At 39.3% G+C, this 24,862-nt stretch overlaps 1 protein-coding gene across 7 annotated transcripts in view; it reads left to right on the top strand.

The window, feature by feature from the left end:
• MRPL42 (mitochondrial ribosomal protein L42) overlaps nt 1-23,503 on the top strand; it is a 50,276-nt gene extending 26,773 nt beyond the window's left edge. For 3 of the 7 annotated variants that reach the window (XM_030819857.1, XM_030819856.1, XM_030819858.1), the window contains exons 6-8: nt 8,928-9,091; nt 19,793-19,933; nt 22,902-23,502. In XM_030819857.1, coding sequence (XP_030675717.1) covers nt 8,928-9,091; nt 19,793-19,933; nt 22,902-22,947 — 351 coding nt within the window. In that variant the 3' untranslated portion in view covers nt 22,948-23,502. Of the gene's footprint in view, nt 1-8,927; nt 9,092-19,792; nt 19,934-22,901 lie in introns of all 7 variants that reach the window. The other 4 variants (XM_030819860.1, XM_030819859.1, XM_003259667.4 and 1 more) reach the window with 4 other exon arrangements.
• The last annotated feature ends 1,359 nt before the right edge of the window (nt 23,504-24,862 follow it).

The raw sequence follows: 24,862 nt of genomic DNA, 5'->3' as shown, positions 1-24,862 counted from the left end.
CTGTTACAAATAAAAGTTGTATTTTAGAGTGCTGGGATTACAGCTACTTTTTTACTGTTGGTTCTGACGGTTTTGTTTTTTTTTTTCCACATTTGGTGAATTTCTTTTTTTTATTTTTATTTTTTAATGGGCCAACATAGGTATATATTTTGAATGGCCCAGTTCGATTTTTTTCACCTATTTTTTAAAAAGCCAAGTACTAGATAGAAGAAGATTTCGTATTTTTTTAATATAATTTATTTTTAGTTTGACCCAAGTCTTTTTATTGTTTTGCATTTGAAATGCTTTTCCCTATTTCTTTAAGCCTCCTTCTACTAGGTAATGTTTGATTTGCTTTTTTTTTTGAGACAGGGTCTCACTCTGTCGCCCAGGCAGGAGTGCAGTGGCGTGATCTGGCTCACTGCAACCTCCACCTCCAGGGTTCAAGCTATTCTCCTGTCTCAGCCTCCCGAGTACCTGGGACTATAGGCACCTGCCACCACGCCCGGCTAATTTTTGTATTTTTAGTAGAGACGGCGTTTCACCATGTTGCCCAGGCTGATCTCGAACTCCTAAGCTCAGGTGATCCTCCCATCTCGGCCTCCCAAAGTGCTGGGATTACAGGCATGAGCCACTGTGCCCGGCCTTGATTTGCTTTTTGAGGAGAAAATTAGATGGTTTAAGTCATCACATGATGTATTTAGTGGTACTTACTTTAAAAAATCATCATTAGGGTCAGGGTGCTGGTTGATTTGACAAATAATTTATTTTCTTTTTTTTTTTTTGAGACCGAGTCTCGCTCTGTTGCCCAGGCTGGAGTGCAATAGCGCGATCTCGGCTCACAGCAGCCTCTGCCTCCTGGGTTCAAGCAATTCTCCTGTCTCAGCCTCCCGAGTAGCTGGGACTACAGATGTGCACTACCACACCTGGCTAATTTTTGTATTTTTAGTAGAGACAGGGTTTCACCATGTTGAGCAGGATGGTCTCGATCTCTTGACCTCATGATCCGCCTGCCTCAGCTTCCCAAAGCGCTGGGATTACAGGTATGAGCCACCGCACCCGGCTGACAAATAATTTCTATATTCCTTTTTAAACTCACCATTTTTATCTCCCTGCTTTGTTAGGAAACAAAAGCCAGGTATCATAGGTACTAATCCAGTGCCTCTTTTGTATCACTTATTTGGGCAACATTTAGAAAAATAGGCCTACGTCACTGAGTTTTGGCCTGTAAACCCTCCAGGTCACACTATGTTGTGCCTTTGTCCATTGTTATTTTGTTAAATATCTTCGGTTTATTTGCCCTGTTTTAGCAATTATACTAAGAATGCCAGGTCATTTCATAGCATCCAGACTCTTATCCCCAAATGGCTCTTTATATCTCTGAATCTGACCCTCCTCAACTGTCAAAACTTTCCCACTGTACTTGTAGAACTTACCACCCTTGGCAAAATCTCTTACAACCTTAACCTATTCCAGAATGTTGCCTTCATCTTCTGACTCTAATAGAAACCTGGCTGTACCCTGGAGACATTACTTCCCCAGCAGTTCTTTTAAGTAGTTGCTGTTTTCTCTCCCATACTCTTTTACCACTGGGTCTAAAGATGGGGAAGGTATCTCTGTAGCTCCTCATTGTCAAATCTAGATCATTTCTCTTCCTTCCTAACAATTTCTAGCTTTGTAGCTTGTATCATTAAACTGCATCATTTACTACCTTTTTTTGTTGCTGTTATCTACCAACTGCCAAGTTATTTCTCCTCCTCCACCACTCTGCACTTCCTTGAATATTCTAACCTTGCTGTCACACTTTCTCCAATACTGTTTTACCCTCATTCTTTTTTTTTTTTTTTTTTTTTTTTTTTTGAGACGGAGTCTCGCTCTGTTGCCCAGGCTGGAGTGCAGTGGCGCGATCTCGGCTCACTGCAAGCTCCGCCTCCCGGGTTCACGCCATTCTCCTGCCTCAGCCTCTCCGAGTAGCTGGGACTACAGGCGCCCGCCACCACGCCCGGCTAATTTTTTGTATTTTTTAGTAGAGACGGGGTTTCACCGTGGTCTCGATCTCCTGACCTCATGATCCGCCCGCCTCGGCCTCCCAAAGTGCTGGGATTACAAGCGTGAGCCACCGCGCCCGGCCTACCCTCATTCTTTGTTACTTCAGTATCCATGTAGGTGATCTAATACTGTGGTGTCTCACTTCTTGATATCTCTCTACGTCAGCTACCCACTTCCATGGGAGGATTCCCTATGATTCCCTAGAGATATTCTAATTACCAATAATTACTACTCCTCTTTCCCAATCTAAATTTTAAGAAATCCGATAGTTAACTACCAGTGCCTCTTGGTCTCCCAGCTCCAAGAATTATTGATTCCCTCTTTGTAACCTACATTGATTGATCCAACCACTTTTTCACAGTCCCTAATGTATCTCACACATTCTCACTCCCTCCTTCCCCAGCACAGACTCATATCATGGTTTATCATTATCATCATTCCTCTGTACACATGACCACCTCCCCTGCATCCTCTTTCTTTGTTGTGTTTCCTTTGTTTTGAGAGTTATCTTCTCTGCCACATCATCAATATTCATCTCTCTAGTTTAGGTAAGTAATCACTCCTACAAGTTTTCAAGTAATGACTCCACTGCCACCATACTGACCACAACCCCAGCTGTTCCTCAGCTGTATTAGGCAAGCTCCTCACTCAGAGCTTTTGTATTTCCTGCTTCCTTTGCCTGGAATGCTTTTACTTCGTAGTTTACTACCTTTCCTTAAGGTCTTTTTCCTTATTTGTTATCTTGTGTGGCCTTCCTTGGCTACTACATTTAAAGTGGTACCTCTGCTCCTGCACTCCTTGTTGTCCTTTGATTTACTTTTGTCAATAGCATTTATCATTTCTAGCATACTGGATGTTTTCTGGCTATCTCCCATCACTAAACTGTAAGCTTGATGAGGACAGGGTCTTGTGTGTTTTTTTCCCCTGCTTGGTGTTCAGCACCTGGAATAACGCTTTGAACTTGGTAGGTGCACAATAAATATTTTTCTATTAAGTGAATGAAGTCGTTCCTTCCTCTTCATGCTTAAGGGTTTTTTGTTTTAGGGCTAAGAGACATTCACATGAGAAAGTATGGAAAGTTTTTGTTTGTCAAGCAATAAATTGTAGATTGGGCTGCAAAATAAGGAACACTCTTGAGAACATGTTACTATTAGTAGAATAATAGTAACATGGGCTCAAGCAATCCTCCCACTTTAGCCTCCTGAGTAGCTTGGACTATAGGCACACACCACCATGCCCGGCTAATTTTTTAAATTTTTGTAGAGACAGGGTCCCACTATGTTGTCCAAACTGATCTTGAATTCCTGGACTCAAGCAGTCCTCTCACCTTGGCTTCCCAAAGTGCCAGGCTTACAAGCATTAGCCACTGTACCTTGCCCAATCTGGTTTTTTTTTTTTTGAGACAGATTCTCGCTCTGTCAACCAGGCTAGAATGCAGTGGTATGGTCTTGTCTCATTGCAACCTCCATGCCTCCCCAGGTTCAAGCGATTCTTATGCCTCAGCCACCCAAATAGCTGGGATTACAGGCACTCGTGACCACACCCAGCTAATTTTTATATTTTCAGTGGAGAGGGGGTTTCGCCATGTTGGCCAGGCTGGTCTCTAACTCCTGGCCTCAAGTGATCTGCCTGCCTTGGCCTCCCAAAGTGCTGGGATTACAGGCATGAGCCACCACACCTGTCTGCATTCTGGTTTTTGTGACAAGGCTCTGACTTGGCTCCCTTTCTGCTTTTCACTGATATCTTTGTTACTTTGCATTTCTGTAGTACAGTCATGCATTGCTTACTGATGGGGATATGTTCTGAGAAATGCATCGTTAGGCAATTTCATTGTTATGTGAACATCATAGAGTGTGTCACTTACGCAAACCTAGATAGTGTAGCCTACTACACACCCAGACTTTATGGTACAGCCTATTGCTCCCAGGCTGCAAATGTATACAGCATATTACTGTAGTGAATACTATAGGCAATTGTAACACAATGGTAAATATTTATGTATCTAAACGTATTTAAACATAGAAAAGGCACAGTAAAAATGTGATATAAAAGATAAAATGTAATACACCTTTATAGGGTACTTAACCAAAAATGGAGCTTACAGGACTGGAAGTTGCCCTGGGTGAGTCAGTGAGTATAAAAGCCTAGTACATTATTGTACACTGCTGTATACTTTATAAACAAACACCATATGCTTAGGCTACACTAAATTTTTTAAAAAATATTTTTCTTTCTTTAATAATAAATTAACCTTAGGTTACTGTCACTTTTAAACTTAATAAACTTAAAAAAATTTTAATACTTTTTTACTCTTTTGTAATAACACTTAGCTTAAAATATTGTGTACAGCTGTACAAAAATATTTTCTTTATATCCTTATTCTATAAGCTTTTTTGTATTAAAATTTTTGTTTGCACTTTTTAAACTTTTTTTGTGAAAACTAAGACACAAACACAGTCTAGGCCCACACAGGGTCAGGATAATCAATATTACTGTCTTCTACCTCCACATTTTGTCCCACTGGAAGGTCTTCAGGGACAGTAACATGCCTGGAGCTGTCATCTCCTATGATAACAATGCCTTCTTCTGGAATACCTCCTGAAGGGCTTGCCTGAGGCTGTTTTACAATTGACTTTTTTTAACAAGTAGAAGGAGTACACTCTAAAATAATGATAAAAAGTATAGTATAGTAAATGCATAAACCAGTTGCCCAGTCATTTATTATTATTATTATTATTATTTAATTATTTTGGTTGAGACAGGTTCTCACTACATGTTGCTCTGGCTGGTTTTGAACTCCTGAGCTCAAGCCTCACAAAGTGCTGGGATTACAGATGAGCCACTGTACCCTGCCGTTATTTATTATTATTATCAAGTATTATGTGCTATACATAATTGTATGTGCTATACTTTTATACAGCTGGCAGTGCAGTCGGTTTGTTTACATTGGCACCACCACAAACATGTAAGCAATGCATTGCACTATGGTGTTCTGCACCATCACTAGGTGACAGGAATTTTTTTAGCTTCATGATAATCTTATGGGAGCACTGTAGTATACACTGTCCTTCATCACTGTACATTGTTGACCAAAACATGGTTATTTCAGACAGAATCTCGCCCTGTCACCCAGGGTGGAATGCAGTGGCACGATCTCGGCTCACTGAAACCTCTGCTTCCCGGGTTCAAACAATTCTTCTGCCTCAGCCTCCCAAATAGCCGGGGTTACAGGCATGCACCACCACATCTGGCTAATTTTTGTATTTTCTTTTTTTCTTTTTTTTTTTTTTTTTTTGAGTCGAAGTCTCACTCTGTCGCCCAGGCTGGAGTTCAGTGGCGCAATCTCGGCTCACTGCAAGCTCCGCCTCCTGGGTTCACGCCATTCTCCTGCCTCAGCCTCCCGAGTAGCTGGGACTGCAGGCACCCGCCACCATGCCTGGCTAATTTTTTTGTATTTTTAGTAGAGACGGGGTTTTAGTGTGTTAGCCAGGATGGTATCCATCTCCTGACCTCGTGATCCGCCCGTCTCGGCCTCCCAAAGTGCTGGGATTACAGGCGTGAGCCATCACGCCGGGCCTAGTTTTTGTATTTTCAGTAGAGACAGAGTTTCGACATGTTGGCCAGGCTGGTCTTGAACTCTTGACCTCATGTGATCCGCCCACCGCAGCCTCCCAAAGTGCTGGGATTACAGGCATGAGTCACTGTGCCCAGCCTCAAAACATTCTTATGCAGCCCATGACTTTACTTAATTGTGCCACCTCCATTGCTTTTTAAAAAACACATATATATAAAAATAGAGATGGGGGGGTCTCACCATGGTGCCCAGGCTGGTCTCGACCTCCTAGGTTCAAGCAGTCCTTTGCCACTTTGACCTTCCTAAGTGCTGGGATTACAAGTGTGAGCCACCACACGTGGCCCACATTGCCTTTTTTTTTTTTTTTTTTTTTAATTGAGACAGGGTCTGTCTGTGTCACTAGGACTGGAATGCAGTGGCGCGATCTTGGCTCACTGCAGCCTCCGCTTCCTGGGCTTAAGTGATCCTCCCGTTTCAGCCTCCTGAGAAGCTGGGACTACAGGCGTGAGCTACCATGCCTGGCTAATTTTTTGTATTTTTTGTAGAGATGGAGTCTCCAACTCCTGAGCTCAAAGTGATCTGCCTGCCTGAGCCTCCCAAAGTGCTAGGATTAACACATATGAGCCACCGTGCCTGGCCACATTGCCTTTTAAAGAGGTCTTGTTTCATGTGCATAAACTAGATATAAATATATGCTATAATATTTAATACAGTGATAGAATGTAGTTGTCACTAATAGTGTATGAATGTAAAGAAAATATCTGTTTGAATTGTTTCTTACTAGTTGTAAATTCAGATTTTCATTGTATTATAATACATATATATTGTTATTTTAAAGCAAGGCAGTGTTACAATGTTGTTACATATATTATTATTATTGAATATGTTACTTTCATTATGATAGCTTTATATAGTATTGAATGTTAAAATCTTTGTTACATACCTTAATATCACTTAATATTTAAAATATGGTAACTTGACCCTCCAAGATAGTGATTCCTTTTGTTTTCTGTTTTGTTTTGTTTTGTTTTGAGACAGGGTCTCACTCTTGCTCAGGCAGGAGGGTACTGTGCAGTCATGGCTCACTGCAGCCTTGAACTCCTGGGCTCAAAGGATCATCCTGCCTCAGACCCCAAGTAGCTGGGACTGCAGCCAGGCACCACCACACCTGACTAATTTATTTTTTGTTTTTAAATTTTTTGTAGAGATGAGGTCTCACTATGTTGCCCAGGCTGGTTTCAAACTCCTGGGCTCAAGTGGTCCTCCCACCTTGGCCTCCGAAAATGCTGGGTTTACAGATGTGAGCCACATGGCTGGCTAAGACAGTGATTCTTAAAGTCTTTAGTGAGCCACTATTACTGGTGGAATATGTTGTATATCATTCATGTGTGTTGAGGAGATGAGATTTTTAGTAATCATTAACTTTGGGGGAAAGCTTTTTTTTTTTTTTTTTTTTGAGACGGAGTCTCACTCTGTTGCCCAGGCTGGAGTGCAGTGGTGCGATCTCGGCTCACTGCGAGCTCCGCCTCCTGGGTTCACGACATTCTCCTGCCTCAGCCTCTCTGAGTAGCTGGGACTACAGGCGCCCGCCACCACGCCCGGCTAATTTTTTTTGTATTTTTAGTAGAGACGGAGTTTCACCGTGGTCTCGATCTCCTGACCTCGTGATCCGCCCGCCTCGGCCTCCCAAAGTGCTGGGATTACAAGCGTGAGCCACCGCGCCCGGCCGGGGGAAAGCTTTTTAAATTACAATAAAGCACTGTTTGGTGGCATTTTAGTCACCTGAAATGAAAATGTTGAAAATTTTTCTGCTTCCATTGGATGTAAGAAATGTCATTTTCAGCAGGGCGTGGTGGCTCACGCCTGTAATCCCAGCACTTTGGGAGGCTGAGGTGGGCGGATCACAAGGTCAGGAGATCGAGACCATCCTGGCTAACACGGTGAAACCCCGCCTCTACTAAAAAATACAAAAAAAAAAAAATTAGCCGGGCGTGGTGGCGGGCGCCTGTAGTCCCAGCTACTTGGGAGGCTGAGGCAGGAGAATGGTGTGAACCGGGGAGGCGGAGCTTGCAGTGAGGCGAGATTGCACCACTGCACTCCAGCCTGGATGACAGAGCGAGACTCTGCTTTGAAAAAAAAAAAGAAATGTCATTTTCTTTCTTTTTTTTTTTTTTTGAGACGGAGTCTTGCTCTTTCGCCCAGGCTGGAGTGCAATGGTGCAATCTTGGCTCACTGCAACCTCTGCCTCCTGGGCTAAAGCGATTCTCCTTCCTCAGCCTCCTGCGTAGCTGGGATTACAGGCATGCGCTACTGCACCAAGCTAATTTTTATATTTTTAGTAGAGATGGGGTTTCACCATATTGGTCAGGCTGGTCTTGAACTCCTGACCTCAGGTGATCCATCCACCTCAGCCTCCCAAAGTGCTGGGATTACAGGCGTGAGCCACTGCACCCGGCCAAAAAATGTCATTTTCAATGAAAAGTTTTTCATTGTTTCTCATCTTAATGATATATAAGGTAAATAGTAAACTTTTAAGTTAAAAAATAATAATAGGCATAATTTATACCTTTGAGAAACAGAAACTAAAGTAATAAGTACTTTATTACTGCGAAAAATAAGAACATTAAATGAGGGCTTTGTTTTTTTCTTTTTTTCTTTTTTTTTTATTTGTTGTAGAGACATGGTCTCACTGTTTTGCCCAGGCTGGCCGTGAACTCTTGAACTGAAGTGATCCTCCCACCTTGGCCTCCCAAAGTGCTGGAATTACAGGCATGAGCCACCACACCTGGACTTTCTATTTTTCTTTCTCTTTTTTGAGACAGGATTTCACTCTGTCACCCAGGCTAGAGTGCAGTAGTGTGATCACAGGTAGCCTTGACCTCCTGGTCTCAAGTGATCCTCCCACTTCAGCCTCTTGAGTAGCTGGGACTACAGGTGCATGCCATCATGCCTAGATAGTTTTTAAATTTTTTTTGTCTGACCGTGTTGTCCAAGCTGGTCTCATGCTTTGGAACTCCTGGACTCAAGTGATTCTCCTGCCTTGGTTTCCCAAAGTGCTGGGATTACAGGCATGAGCCACTCACTGCACCTGGCCTAAGTAAGAACTTTATTATTAGAAAAGAAACCTAAAAGTTGGTGTGAGAAGAAAAATATTTGTGACTAATGAATAATGCAACTAAGTGAAACTTTGTTTTGATAACTTATTTGCCCACCCTAAAGTACTATAGTGAATTACTGAGTGTGATAATTGTTTTATTGTAATCTCAAATAAATGCTGGCTAACATTCCCACATCTTCATTATGTTTGTTACTGATTATTTTGTAGCCTATCCCTCGGCCAGATCCTGTGCATAATAATGAAGAAACACATGATCAAGTGCTGAAAACCAGATTGGAAGAAAAAGTTGAACACCTTGAGGAAGGACCTATGATAGAACAACTTAGCAAAATGTTCTTTACTACTAAGCACCGTTGGTATCCTCATGGACGGTAACTTTTCTTTTCTTTTCTTCAATCCCTACTAGATACAGTAAAGGAACACATAGATTTTCTTGCAATAACAAACTTCTGAAGTGGTATTTTACATGAGGAAATTAACCCCAAGTAGAATCACCTACTATTTTGTACTTTTTTTTTCTTTTCTGAGACAGGATCTTGCTCTGTCACCCAGGCTGGAGTGCAGTGCCACAATCTCAGCTCACTGCAGCCTCAACCTCCAGTGCTCAAGTGATCTTCCCACTTTAGCCTTCCGAGTAGCTAGTACTACAGTCATGTGCCACCACACCTGGCTAATTTTGTTCTTTTTTTTTTTTTTTGAGACAGTGTCTTGCTCTGTCACCCAGGCTGGAGTGCAGTGGCGCGATCTTGTTTCACTGCAACCTCCACCTCCCAGGTTCAAGCGATTCTCCTGCCTCAGCCTCCTGAGTAGTTGGGACTATAGGCGCGTGCCACCACACCTGGCTAATTTTTTGTATTTTCAGTAGAGACGGGGTTTTACCGTGTTAGCCAGGATGGTCTTGAACTCCTGACCTTGTGATCCACCCGCCTCGGCCTCCCAAAGTGCTGGGATTACAGGCGTGAGCCACCGAGCCTGGCTCATTTTTTTTCTTTTGTAGAGGCAAGGTCTCACTCACTGTGTTGTGCAGGCTGATTTTAAACTCCTGGACTCAAGTGATCCTCCTCCCTCAGCTGGGATTATAAGAATGAGCCACTGCCACTGTACTTTTAGATTTACATATAATTTAGCTAAAATGAAATAGTACTTCTTTTTTTCTTTATTTTAATGGGGAAATTTAACCAGAGTTTTCAGTGAATTTTGTAAGAGTTCTTGAAAATTTTTACATTCTATGATGTATTCATTTAATATGTTGTTTTTGTTCATTTTCCTGTAAAGTAATTGATTGTGTCTTCAGCCCTTTATCAATTTCTTTATCAGATTTTGAGTTATTGCAAAAAACATTGGGGTACAGCAAATGATTGGGCAGTGTATGTTGTTCTCAGTTCCCTTGGAAACTATAATTGCCCTGATGTTTGCAAATACTCACATTTTCCATCGATTCTTACCTGCCATTTGACTCTGGCATTAATTAGTTTTCCTTTTTTTGATTTTTTTCTTTTGTATCTGTCTTCTTCCATACCAAACTATAAGATGTTTTTGTTGTCTATATTTGAACAAACTTTTTTTTTTTTTTTTTTGAGAAGGAGGTCTCACTATGTTACCTAGGCTGATCTTGAACTCCTGGGCTCAAGCAATACTCCTTCCTCAGCCTCCTAAGTAGCTGGGATTATAGGCACACTCTACCATGCCCAGCTAGTTTGAACAAAACTTTGTTCTTACTTGTTTAACTCAGTAACTAGCACTGGCTGGCATATTTATGGCAGGGTACATTTATAGAACTAATGAATATACATTTATCAAGGGGCTCTAAGTGCTGGTTAATGTAAAACATAATCCCCACTTACAAATTGTTTATAGTCAAGGAGGGAAGATAGTGGAGTAAATAAACGGTTAAATCAAGTGTGATTGAGTCTTGAAGGAGGGTTAGGAGTTAACCCATTGAGAATGAGGGGTAAACTTCACAGGCAAAGGAAACAGCATTTCAGATGAAGTGTGTGGGGGAAATTACTAATAGGTCAGATTATGGCACCTAGAATATTAATTTATTATAACAAAACATAGCCCATTGTTAAATCCTGTCTTAAGAAGCCCCTTTCTTAATAATCTCTATAATGAAAGTGATTTTTTATATCATTTTCCCAGGGAAAAATATTGATTTTTTTGAGGCGGGGGGCCAACATGGTCTTTCAATTCCTGCTTCTCTTTCATATCTCCTTCCTTGATTTTTCCTTCTTATTTATTTTATTTATTTATTTTTTGAGACATAGTCTCGTTCTCTCACCTAGGCTGGAGTGTGGTGTTGTGATCTCAGCTCACTGCAACCTCCACCTCCCAGGTTCAAGTGATTCTTCTGCCTCAGCCTCCCAAGTAGCTGGGACTTCAGGCATGTGTGCCACCATACCTGGCTAATTTTTTGTATTTTTAATAGAGACGAGGTTTCACCATTTGGCCAGGCTGGTCTCAAACTCCTGACCTCAGGTGATCTGCCCACCTTGGCCTCCCAAAGTGCTGGGATTACAGGCGTGAGCCACTGCTCCCGGCCTTCTTTCTTATTTAATACCCACTTTGTTTATGCATGCTATCTGGATTTTTCCCTATATTTTTAATTGTAAGGTTAGGATATGTGCAAACAAATTAGGAAACCATCTCATAGCCCTGTATCTTAAATCATTACATCTCATTATATCCTGAGATTTCTTTTTATGATTCTTAACATCTCTCATGTTTATTTTTGATTTGTATCACATTATCCAGGTATTTCTGTTGAAACCTTGTTTCAACTTCTGTAATGGCTTTCAGTACCTGTTTCTTTCCTGCATGTTCCATATTGCTACAATCTGTTTTAAGCATTCATAACCAAATCACTCTAAAGGTATGTAACTTGACGGAGACAAGACTGATGATAGGGAGACTAATTAGGAGTCTTAAAACATAGCATGTTATCTTTAGTCATTTGTGTCTAGTACCCTAACTATGTTTAATCTTATTTACTTAATCTTACTGCTAATCAGCTTTTGACTGCTAGTTAATCTCCTGATATTTTTTTCCCACCAAAATTACTAGGCATTTTTTATTGTAAATTGACTTTAATTAGATGGAATTGATTGTCCCAATATCTGTCCTAATAAAGAGCTTGGCAGAAAAACCCCAGAGACTAGTTTATGTGTATAAAGAGAAATTTTATCTATAGGCCTTGTCCTTGTAGATGTATCATCTTGCTGAATTTTAAATAAGCCTATGTGTAATCACTTATCATTCAACACATATTAAGTTGATATCTACATATGATAAAAAATGCTATTTTAGATTAATTAGTCTTTATCAGTCTTGTTCGTCAATACATACTTAGAGTGATTGGTTATGAATGCTAAAACAGATTGTACAATATGAAATGCAGAAAAAACATATGAAAGCAAAGAATGAAAAAGTCAACAGAAATAAAATGTAAAAAAAAAAAAAAAGAATGTAAGAAAAAAAAAAATCAAATAATGAGAAATATTTAAATACAGGCTATAGATGTTCCTAATTTTTGCACATATCTAACTTAAAAAAAATAAAAAATAGATAGCATCATAAACAAATGGTATTAAATAAAAAGAACGGACAGTGAGTCATTTTCAAGTGTTGGTTTCTGGATGTCAGTGACCATTTCTTTCTTTTTTTTCTGTCTGTCCATCCATCCATCCATTGATTCATTCATTCATTCTCAGCTTGTTTTCCCTGGTCAGACCATTTCTTTTTAAACCTCATTTAATATATAGAAGGATGATTTACTAAATATTTCACAGTTCTTAAGTTACAGCAGTCAAAAGAGTGGGACTCATCATGAATTTAATAACTGGGGATATATAACTTCTTCTTAAATACGTTTTTATTAAAAGGTATAAAACTTATTTTTATTTTTATTTTTATTTTTCTGAGACAGAGTCTTGCTCTGTCGCCCAGGCTGGAGTGCAGTGGTGCCATCTCGGCTCACTGCAACCTCTGCCTCCTGGGTTCAAGCGATTCTAGTGCCTCAGCCTCCCAAGTAGCTGGGACTACAGGCGCACACCACCATGCCTGGCTGTTTTTTGTATTTTTAGTAGAGACGGGGTTTCACCATGTTGGCCAGGCTGGTTTCAAACTCCTGACCTCAAGTGATCCCCCTGCCTTGGGCTCCCAAATTGCTGGGATTACAGGTGTGAGCCACCACGCCTGGCCAAAACACACATTTTTAAAAAGTATTTTTAAACTATGCAGAAGTATTTAAAATATAAAATAGAAGTGTTCTCTATTTCTATGTTCTCTATAGGGAATTGGGTATAATATGAGGTAGGGCTATTCATAGAGATAGAGGTTTACCTACCTAGATGTTGAACATCTTTTCATGTGCTTATTGGCCATTCATATGCTTGGGTTTTGGTTTTTGTTTGTTTTCAGTTAAGCATCTGTAGAAATATTTTGCCTATTTTTTAAAAAGCAAATTGGTTGTCTTATTAAGGTATAAAACTTACAGACCAAAGTGCTATATGAGCTATATGCTTTGTAAATTTTTTTATCTAAGCTTGCCTTTCACTATGTATATATGTATGTATGTATTTTAATAGATGCTGTCTTAGATGTGGTTTTCTAGGAGACCCTAAATAAGGATTTGTTTTTTTGTTTTATTTCCATTTTTAGCTTCAGGGGTACACAAGGGTATATTGCGTGATGCTGAGGTTTGGAGTATGATTGAACCCATCACCCAGGCAGTGAGATAGTGCCCAATAGGTAGTTCTTCAGCCTTCTCTCACCTCTTTCCCTCCTGCCTGTTGTCCCCAGTGTTTTTTGTTTCCATCTTTGTGTCCGCGTGTACCCAATGTTTGGCTCCCACTTACACGTGAGAATATGTGGTATTTGGTTTTCTGTTTCTGTGTTAATTCGCTTAGGATAATGGCTTCCAGCTGCATCTGTGCTGCTGCAAAGGACATGATTTTGTTCTTTTTTTATGTCTGTATAGTATTCCACGGTGTGTGTGTACCACATTTTCTTTATCCAGTTCACCATTGACAGGCACCTAGATTGATTCCATGTCTTTGCTGTTGTGAGTAGTGCTACAGTGAACATACAATTACATGTGTCTTTTTGGTGGAACAGTTTCTATTCCTTTGGGTATTTACCTAGTAACGGGATTGGTGGGTCGAATGGCAGTTCTGTTTTTAGTTCTTTGAGAAATCTCCAAATTGCTTTCCATAGTGGCTGAACTAATTTACTTTCCCAGCAATAGTATGTAAGCATTTGCTTTTCTTTGCAGCCTTGCCAACATTTATTATTTTTTTCTGTTTTTAATAATAGCCATTCTAACTAGTATCAGCTGGTATCACACTGTGATTTTTTTTATTTGCATTTCTCTGATGATTAGTGATGTTGAGCATTTTTTCATATGTTTGTTGGCTGCTTGTATGTCTTCTTTTGAGAAGTGTCTGTTCATGTTCCCTTGCCCACTTTTTAAAGGAATTACTTGTTTTTGCTTGTTGATTTAAGTTCCTTACAGTTTCCGGTTCTAGAAGGGGTTTGGGAAGTCATTAACCTCTTGAGATTATTTGTAAAAATTTTGAATATGTGTTTTTCTGGGCAGTGGATTCAAAACTTTTATCAGAGACTCAAGTCTGAGACCTTCAGAATGCTAAGAACTACCCATTAAAAGTGTCATTCAGCATACACTGTTCAACTATATTTACTACTCAAGACTGAAAATGTTTGAGACTCTAATAGCCCTAAACTGAACAAAGTCAAGTTCTAAAATATGCTCAATAAATGTCAAATAGCATTTACAGATATCTTATCATGCCTGAATTTTAATATACACTACAATCACTAGTCAAAAGCAAGCACCTTAATTTTAGGATGACCTTATTCTGTCATCCAGATTGGGAGCCTTGCAGACACTATTAATAATTAATACAAGAGTTAAATTGAGATTGCTCCTGGCAAACCAAGTTATATTGTTACACTTCTTAGATTACACAATGACTCAGTGACATCTGGAACACTGGTCTACAGCTCTTAACCCAGAAAACTTTACCTCCTGGTTCATGCTAAGCTAGGTAATCAAATCTGTTTCCTACTGATGGAAGTGGCCAATTTTTGTTGTCTCCATGGGAAAATATTAAAGTAGTTTCTTAAATAAAGTAGTACTGTTATTCATGCATTTGTAAGATTGTCTTATATTTCAGAAATTTAGAATTATTTTCTCCTTCCTGCCTGCCTGCCTGCCTGCCTGCCTCCCTCCCTCCCCCTACCCCCTCTCTTTTACTCTCCTCCTTTCTTTCTTAGAGTCATGGTCTTGCTCTAACACCCAGGATGGAGTGTAATGACACAATCATAGCTCACTGCACCCTCAAACTCCTGGGCTCAAGTGATCCTCCCACCTCAGTCTTCTGAGTAGGTAGGACTACAGGCATGCACCACCAAGCCCAGCTAATTTTTGAAAGTTGTGGGGGCCGGGCACAGTGGCTCATCACTGTAATTCCAGCACTCTGGTAGGCCAAGGTGGGCAGATCAGTTGAGCCCAGGAGTTCGAGACCAGCCTGGGCAACATGGTGAAACCACATCTCTACAAAAAATTTAAAAAGTAGCCAGACATGGTGGTATGCATCTGTAGTCCCAGCTACTCAGGAGGCTGAGGCAGGAGAACCTCTTGAACCTGGGAGGTGGAGTTTGTAATGAGCCAAGATCAGGCCACTGCATTCCAGTCTGGGTGACAGGGCAAGACCCTGTCTCAAAAAAAAAAAGGCATTACGAGAATCAGAATCATTTATCTATTTAAAAATGTGTGAGCACCTACTATGTGTAGATCCTAATGATTCTGTAGTACACAAAACAAGATAAAAATCCCGACTTTCATGGATCTTACATTCCAATACAGGATATAGGAAAATACAATGAATAAGCTGGTCAGGAAAGGCTTCATTGAGTAAAAACCTGAAGGAAGTAAGAGAGCTAGCTTTACTGATACTGTGAGAAAGAGTGTTCTATGCAGACGAACAGCAAGTATAAAGGCCCTGAGGTAGAAGGAAGGACATGTTCAAAAGCAAAAAAGAGGCCATGTAACCAGAATACAAGAACAAGGAAAAGACAGTAGGGCATGAGAGCAGAGAGGTAATGCAGGACCAAATCATGTAGGTAGTTGTGGGCCTAGCGTGTTTCTGAGTGAGATAGGAAGCTGTTTGAGGATTTTCAACAGAAAAATTACAAGAACCAAGGGAAGTGTTAACAGTAGGTTACTCTGGATGCTATGCTACAAACAGACTGCAGCAAAGCAAAGGAAGCAGCTGAGAGACCAGTTAGGAAGTTATTTCAACAAAACAGGCAAGAATGATGATTTGGACAAGAATAGCAGCAGAGGGAATGGTGATAGGTGGTCAAATCTGGATACATTTTGGAGATAGAGCTAACAAGATATGCTAATAGACCAGATGTTGGGTATGAGACAGAGAGAGGAGTCAAGAGTGGTACCAAGGTTTTTGGCCCAAGCAGCTAGAAGAATAGAACTGGCATTAACTGAGAGAGCAGGCTGCAGGAGAAGCTGGTTTGTGGAGGACCATCAGAAGCGCAGTTAGACACATACCAAGTTAAGGATACCTACTACACATGTCAAGTAGGCAGTTGGATATGTAAGTCTAGAGGTCAAGGGACAGGTCTTGACCACAGATGGATTTGGAAGTCATCATCACACAGATGGTATTTAATGCCATGGGACTGGATGAGATTCCTGTCCTAGAGAATGGAACAGAAAAGTGGAGAGGTCCAAGGACTGATTCTTGGGGCACTCCAGAATCTAGAGACAAGGGAGATGAAAAGGAAGCACCAAGATAAATCAAGATAGTATATTAACTTTAGATATGTAAAAAGAATTTGAACAGTTACTAAGGTCGAATTAATGAGAAAAGTAACAGACACACCATCAGGAACTCTATAGAGATACAAGGGTCCCCAGAGAAACTCCGACCAGCTTGTGTACTGGGAAAATGGGATGGAGCTTCGCGAAGTTCACGCTGTTTGCAGGGAAAAGGAGCCTGGCCTCTTGTGATCTGGTGTGGTAACCTGGGGATTCAATCTGTGAGATGTGGGCCTGTTAACAGGAACCTCTCTTGCTTTGCTGAGTTTTTTCCTTTTCACCCAATAAACCCTGTCTTTCCTCACCCTTCAAATTGTCTGCAAGCCTAATTTTTTGTGGTTGTATGTCTTTAGCTGACCTAAGAAGAAAGTCCTACAACAATAATATTGCTCAAATGATGTGTTCTAGGAAGATTATATTAGAAGGAATACTTTATGACTTGATTTTTTTTCATGCCAACTAAGGGAGACTAAAGACTCAGCCTCCTAAGTAGCGGGGACTACAGAAGCATACTACCATACCTGGCTGATTTTTTTGTTATTGTTTGTATTTTTTGGAGAGATGGGGTTTGCCATGTGCCCATGCTGGTCTCCAACTGCTCAAGCAATCTGTCCACCTCGGCCTCCCAAAGTGCTGGGATTACAAGCATGAAATCCTGGCCCACAGATTTAATAGTAAACACTTTGAATTTTCAGACATGAGATAATCTAATCAATGATACTTATTAGCCACTGGCCTATTCAGCATTGATTCTTTAGAGTCATACAACTTACACTCCCAGTTCACCCACCTTGGGTGAGGCCAATAATTAGATGCAGGTAGCTTCAAGACTGAATGAAGTGGGGCAACACTTCTGGCTCATTAAGGATCTGCTGACCTTGATTAAGAATCTGATAATGAGGAACATCTTAACCCACCTGTGACCTACCTGGATAAAATGGAACTGAATAAACCCATATAACCTGGTAGCTGAACTCTGGAAATAAAACTTCCAAGAATCACTGGGAAATTTACCAGTGCATCCTAAAAACTTCCATAAAGTACCATTTCAAAGAGGAACTGAACACCTTAAAGAAGCTGTGAAGACAATTAGGTGAGATAGTATTCCATCAGACAATAATTTAGTACCCATACATTGTATTAAGGATACTGTGTTAGAATTATTGTGGAAAATTACAAAAAAGATGTTTGGGTTTTGTTTTTGTTCTTGTATTTTTTGACACGGAGTCTTGCTTTGTCACCCAGACTGGAGCGCAGTTGCACAATCTCAGCTAACTGCAGCCACCACCTCCTGAGTTCAAGCAATTCTCCTGCCTCAGCCTCCCGAGTAGCTGGGATTACAGGCGTCCACCACCACACCCAGCTAGTTTTTGTATTTTTAGTAAAGACAGGGTTTCGCCATGTTGGCCAGGCTGGTCTTGAACTCCTGACCTCAAGTGATCCACCCACCTCGGGCTCCCAAAGTGCTAAGGTTACAAGCATGAGCCACCACATCCAGACAACATCCTTAACAAAGAGAAAATAATCCAGAGAAGAAGATTTAACCAAAAAAAGTCACCTAAAAATGTAAATATAACATTAATAGATACCTAATAAACTATAATTATATGCAGTTGTGCTAAGAGGGACAGTAATATTCAAAGTGAATGTAAAAAAGTAAAATGTCATGAAGAAAGTAAGATAAGAGCAAATAGCAGAGGAAAAGTAAAAGTGCTGAAAACTAGAGGATGAAGCATTTTAAATAGCTTGATATTGAAATGAGATGGGGCACTGAGGTCAGATTAGATAAAAAAAAAAAAAGGCAAGCCCCAACTATATGCTGCCTATAAGAAATCCACTTTAAAAATAAAGACAGCCAGGTTAAAAGTAATACAGAAATGACAAAGGTGACATTACGACCAATCCCAGAGAAATACAACAGATTCTCAGAGACTATTTTTTTTTTTTTGGGTTGGGGGCGGGTGGGGATGGAGTTCTGCTCTTGTCCCCCAGGCTGGAGTGCAATGGCACAATCTAGGCTCACTGTAACCTCCGTCTTCCAGGTTCAAGTGATTCCTCAGAGACTATTATTAGGAACACTTCCAAGCACACAAACTAGAAAATCTAGAGGCAATGGACAAATTCCTGAAAATGTACAACGTCCCATGATTGAATCAGGAAGAAACTGAAACCCTGAACAGATGAATAATGAGTTCCAAAACTGAATCAGTAATAAAAAACCAACAACCAAAAAAAGCTCTGGACCAGACAGATTCACAGCTGAATTCTACCAGATGTGCAAAGAGCCAGTACCAATCCTACTGAAACTATTCCCCCAACAACAACAACAAAAAATTGAGGAGGAAGGACTCCTCCCCAACTCATTCTACAAAAACGGCATCATCCTGATACCCAAATCTGACAGAGACATAACAAAAAAACGAAACTATGGGCCAATATCCCTGATAAACATGGACGATAAAATCCTCAACAAAATACGAGCAAACCAAATCTAGCAGCACATCAAAAAATTAATTCACCGTGATCAAACAGGCTTTCTGCCTGAGATGCAAGGCTGATTCAACATATGCAAATAAATAAATGTGATTCATCATATAAACAGAATTAAAAACAAAAAACGTATGATCATTTCAGTAAACACAGAAAAAAACTTTCAATAAAATCCAACATCCCTTCATGATGAAAATCAAACTAGGCATTGAGGAAACATACTCCAAAATAATAAGAGCCATTTATGACAGACCCACAGCCAACATACTGAACAAGCAAAAGCTGAGATCATTTCCTTGAAGAACAGAAACAAGACAAGGATGCCCACTCTCACTGCTTCTATTCAACATAGTACTGGGGAAGTCCTAGCCAGAGCAATCAGGCAAGAAAAAAAAATAAAAGGCATCCACTCAGGAAAAGAAAAAGTCAAATAATCTCTCTTCACTGGTTCTTGGAATTTTTCTGTTGAAAATCCTCAAATAGCTTCCTATCTCACTCAGAAACACTCTAGGCCTACAACTACCTACGTGATTTGGTCCTGCATTACCTCTCTGCTCTCATGCCCTACTGTCTTTTCCTTTTTCATGTATTTTGGCTACATGGCCTCTTTTCTGCTTTTGCACATGTCCTTCCTTCCACCTCAGGGCCTTTATACTTGCTGTTTGTCTGCATAGAACACTCTTTCTCACAGTATGAGTAAAGCTAGCTCTCTTGCTTCCTTCAGGTTTTTACTCAATGAAGCCTTCCCTGACCAGCTTATTCATCGTATTTTCCTATATCCTGTATTGGAATGTAAGATCCATGAAAGTCGGGATTTTTATCTTGTTTTGTGTACTACAGAATCATTAGGATCTACACATAGTAGGTGCTCACACATTTTAAAATAGATAAATGATTCTGATTCTCGTAATACCTTTTTTTTTTTGAGACAGGGTCTTGCCCTGTCACCCAGACTGGAATGCAGTGGCCTGATCTTGGCTCACTACAACCTCCACCTCCTGGGTTCCAGAGATTCTCCTGCCTCAGCCTCCTGAGTAGCTGGGACTACAGATGCATACCACCATGTCTGGCTACTTTTTAAATTTTTTGTAGAGATGTGGTTTCACCATGTTGCCCAGGCTGGTCTCGAACTCCTGGGCTCAACTGATCTGCCCACCTTGGCCTACCAGAGTGCCGGAATTACAGTGATGAGCCACTGTGCCCGGCCCCCACAACTTTTAAAAATTAGCTGGGCTTGGTGGTGCATGCCTGTAGTCCTACCTACTCAGAAGACTGAGGTGGGAGGATCACTTGAGCTCAGGAGTTTGAGGGTGCAGTGAGCTATGATTGTGTCATTACACTCCATCCTGGGTGTTAGAGCAAGACCATGACTCTTTAAGAAAGAAAGGAGGAGAGAAAAAGAGAGGGGGTGGGGGGTGGGGGAGGGAGGGAGGCAGGCAGACAGGCAGGCAGGAAGGAGAAAATAATTCTAAATTTCTGAAATATAGGACAATCTTACAAATGCATGAATAACAGTACTACTTTATTTAAGAAACTACTTTAATATTTTCCCATGGAGACAACAAAAATTAGCCACTTCCATCAGTAGGAAACAGATTTGATTACCTAGCTTAGCATGAACCAGGAGGTAAAGTTTTCTGGGTTAAGAGCTGTAGACCAGTGTTCCAGATGTCACTGAGTCATTGTGTAATCTAAGAAGTGTAACAATATAACTTGGTTTGCCAGGAGCAATCTCAATTTAACTCTTGTATTAATTATTAATAGTGTCTGCAAGGTTCCTAATCTGGATGATAGAATAAGGTCATCCTAAAATTAAGGTGCTTGCTTTTGGCTAGTGATTGTAGTGTACATTAAAATTCATGCATGATAAGATATCTGTAAATGCCATTTGACATTGAGCATATTTTAGAACTTGACTTTGTTCAGTTTAGGGCTATTGGTCTCAAACATTTTCAGTCTTGAGTAGTAAATATAGTTGAACAGTGTATGCTGAATGACACTTTTAATGGATAGTTCTTAGCATTCTGAAGGTCTCAGACTTCATTGAGAGTCTGATAAAAGTTTTGAATCCACTGCCCAGAAAAACACATATTCAAAATTTTTACAAATAATTTCAAGAGGTTAATGACTTCCCAAACTCCTTCTAGAACCGCTATTCTGATGAGCATTCTCCCTGCTTTGAGAGAATGCCTTTCAGAGACACTGTTGTACTAGTGGTATTGATTATCTGGTATGTCAATGGAACCTTTTAGAAAAAAACAGAATTTTCTTTATGCCAACATAAGTACATGTAGAAATGTTTATGCAGATGGTATTTTACTGTGTGTATTTTTTGACAACTTACTGTTCCATGTTAGTATATACAGCTGTACTTCATTCTTTTCAACTTAATTCCTGTATTTTGCAAATTTTGAAAAATAAAATCAGTGTATCAGGAAGTTGCCTATATGAAACCTGAAGCAAAAAAATGCTTTAGATATCTTAATCACAACAACTAAAGATCATAGGGTACATGTCTTACCATTTATAGTATAAAACCGAATTTCCACATTAGCAAAAAATTGAAAACAAAAATTAACTTTTGACCAACTTGCCAAAATCTGACCAGAGGGAAATTTTTGAAGATGACTAATCACAAAAACACATGTACTCTATGCAGAAATGTTTCTTAAATCAGTAAAGAAAATAAGGAAATGCAGAGGAGCAAAAAGAAAAATTCTCCGTGGTGAAATCACCCAAAAACTATCACTGCTAACAATGCATTTCATTTCTCTATATCTATACATAAGTTTTGTTAGTTTGCTTATTTTTACATGGTTATAATCATACTGTATATGTAAATTTTCTCCTGTGTTCTTCCTTAATATTTTAACTACTTTTTCTATATTCCTTTGGGACAGAGTGCTAGAAGAGGAATTACTGGGTCAAGAATTATGAATATTACTTGATACATCTTATCATACTGCTTTTCAAAAGTATTTTGAAGTAAAAGTTTATACTTTTAACCAGTCGGGTCTCATACTGCTAATTTTACCACACCTGTGCTTGGATTGGGCATTATGATTTTTAACATGTTTGTGATCTCAAAAACAAAAGGTTCCTCACGGTTCTGATTTGCAATCCCTCCATTTTGCAGGACATTACACATCTTTCCACAGACATATTACTAGTTATGTCTTATTTTATATTAAAACATGATTTTGCATTTATAAAGACCTCCATTTAGAGGAAAATAGCCCCTTGTAAATAAAACTTTAACAGAACACGTTCATGTTCACGATGTGATGTTTCTTTATGTTTTGGAAGCCTAAATCTCACCAGATGTGTTATTTCTTTACTACTAAGACAAAAAACCATTAGTTTTTAATTCAAAGTCAGTCATCTAGGTTACCATGTTGAAATTATCCTCAAGATATGAAAGGAAACTCTTTCAAATGCTTAATTTAATTAATAGTCAACAACTTAGCCACGTGTGGTGGTTGGTGTGCCTGTAGTCCCAGCTGCTAGGCAGGGTAAGGTAGGAGAAACCCTTGTGCCAGGAGTTTGAGGCTATAGTACACTATTATTGAGCTTTTGAATAACCTCTGCGCTTCAGCCTGGGCAATAAAGCAAGACCCAGTCTCTAGAAAAAAAAAAAATGATTACGTAAAGAAAAGAAAACAAATTTTCACAATGGGAGAATATGGCTTATTATTAAGAAATGCCTGATACGTAGTTTCATTGATTTTTTTAAAAAAATAGTTCCAATAGCAAAATAATCATAGAAGTTAGATTTTTATCAGGAATAATTTTTATTAAAATCATCTTATTCCAAGTATTTTCTTCTTTTCAAGGTATCACAGATGTCGTAAGAATCTGAATCCTCCAAAAGACAGATGATGCTGAGGTTCCTGGGGGAATCAAAGAGAAATGTGCCTCATTTGCCATTTGAGAAAATGCAGTCTGGTATATTCAGTAATGTATAGTAAAGTAATAATGATAAAATATCTTTTCATATATTAGAATGTGTACTTTTATATAAAGTAATTCCGGATTTGACATTCTCATTTAGAGAAACCTATTTTATTTTTTCTTTTTCGCTTTTAGTCTTTCATTTATGTACAGTTTCCAATTTAGGACTTTTCCATAGTGCCAAATCCATACATATTCAGTAGAACATCAATAAATTACATCAGAAATTCAACACTTTATTATAAAACGGGCTTCGTGTTAGATAATTTTGCTCAACAGTAGGCTACTGTAAGTGTTCTGAGCATATTTAAGACAGGCTAGCATTTTCAATTTAGAGTATTTTCAACTGATAGTAGGTTTATTGGTATGTAACCCTACCATAAGTTGAGAAACATCTCTTTTTGTGTGTCTACTGTGATTTAATCATCAGCCAAGCATTGTTAGTAGTATGTATATGATTAATAAAAACGTGCATGGCTTTCCTGAAGGAGATTTTTTAATTGCCTTTGAGAATAAACTCATAAGGTCTACCAAGAAAATAAATGTTATAATGTTTCAATTGGCTTCTAGGAAATAATTAAATTAGTGATATTTTAATCAGGTTTTACTATCTGCTAGGACCCTTCCATCCATTCTTATTAAATTATCAAAATAATCCTTTGAAGAAGGAGTATAATTATATTTTACGGTGACTCAAACCCTACCCAAACAAGTGGGAGAGCCAGGAGCCAAACTATCAGGCTCCAAAGCTTTTTTTCAGTGCATCACAATGACAAAGGGGTGGTTTTCTTTCACCCAAGAATGTGCTTTCCTGGAAATTTTTCTAGATAGAATATTATGTAATTTGTTTTGAGGGTGTTTTTTCCTGGCTGTCTTAAAGATTATGCTAGCTTTAGAACACGTGCAAACAGCTGCAGCTCTGTGATTAAAATGTTAAGGTCACTAGACTAGTGTTAGGAGAATGTTAATAGATAATTCTGCTGCCTCTATTAGCTTATATATAATCCTTAATAGCATTGCTTGCTAGTTGAAGTTTCAAGTGGCCAGTGAAGTGTGAGGAATAGTGACTAGGAGAGAGTAAAGGAAATAATAATGGTGACCCTCTGTTACCCAAAGGAAATATTTTTAAGTGGTTTACTTTTTCCATTAATATGAATTTCATTTGGAAAGATTAAAAAAACAAGTTTGATTGAACTTGATAAATCAGAAATATTTACCAGCTTTGTCGATGGTGTATTCTTGAAAAATGTTTGGTTTTCTTTCAGGTTGACTTACATCCAAAATTCTACAAATTTTTAGCTATGTTATAAATGTAGAAAGAAGTGAAAAACAAATCAAAATATAATGACGAAGATTTTCTTCTTTTCCAAGTACAAAGCTCTACTAAATAGGGATTTACCCAAGACGCCCACATCCACATACTTACGTGTCAATGCTTTGGAGAATTAACTTTGACTTTATTCTACTGGAAGTGTAGATTAACACTGTGCTTTCTGGGATTTTGCTTTTCATGGGTTGCTGATTTTTAATTTTGCTAAATAAGCATATATTCCATCACCGGCATCTCCTGCCCTCTGTTCCTCCCCCGCCCCCCAGGGATAAGAATCTGTTATCCACCATCAGTAACATTTTATGAAAGATCTACTTATTTGTCTGTTTTGCAGACATTTTAAAATTCGTAAAGTGGGATGCTTCTTTAATTTAAATACATTTAGCTTCATGAAAAACTCACTACACAGTTCTTGTTCAAGCATTATTGGGAAACCACCAGAGGGCACTCTGACCCAGGGCTTAATTTGAACATCTCACCCAAAAGTGACTTTTAAAAGCACTTAATTAGCAG

The sequence above is a fragment of the Nomascus leucogenys genome, chromosome 10 (assembly GCF_006542625.1).
Source record: "Nomascus leucogenys isolate Asia chromosome 10, Asia_NLE_v1, whole genome shotgun sequence".
In the NCBI taxonomy this organism is placed as follows: Eukaryota; Metazoa; Chordata; class Mammalia; order Primates; family Hylobatidae; genus Nomascus; species Nomascus leucogenys.
This window is presented reverse-complemented; position numbering and strand designations above follow the sequence as displayed.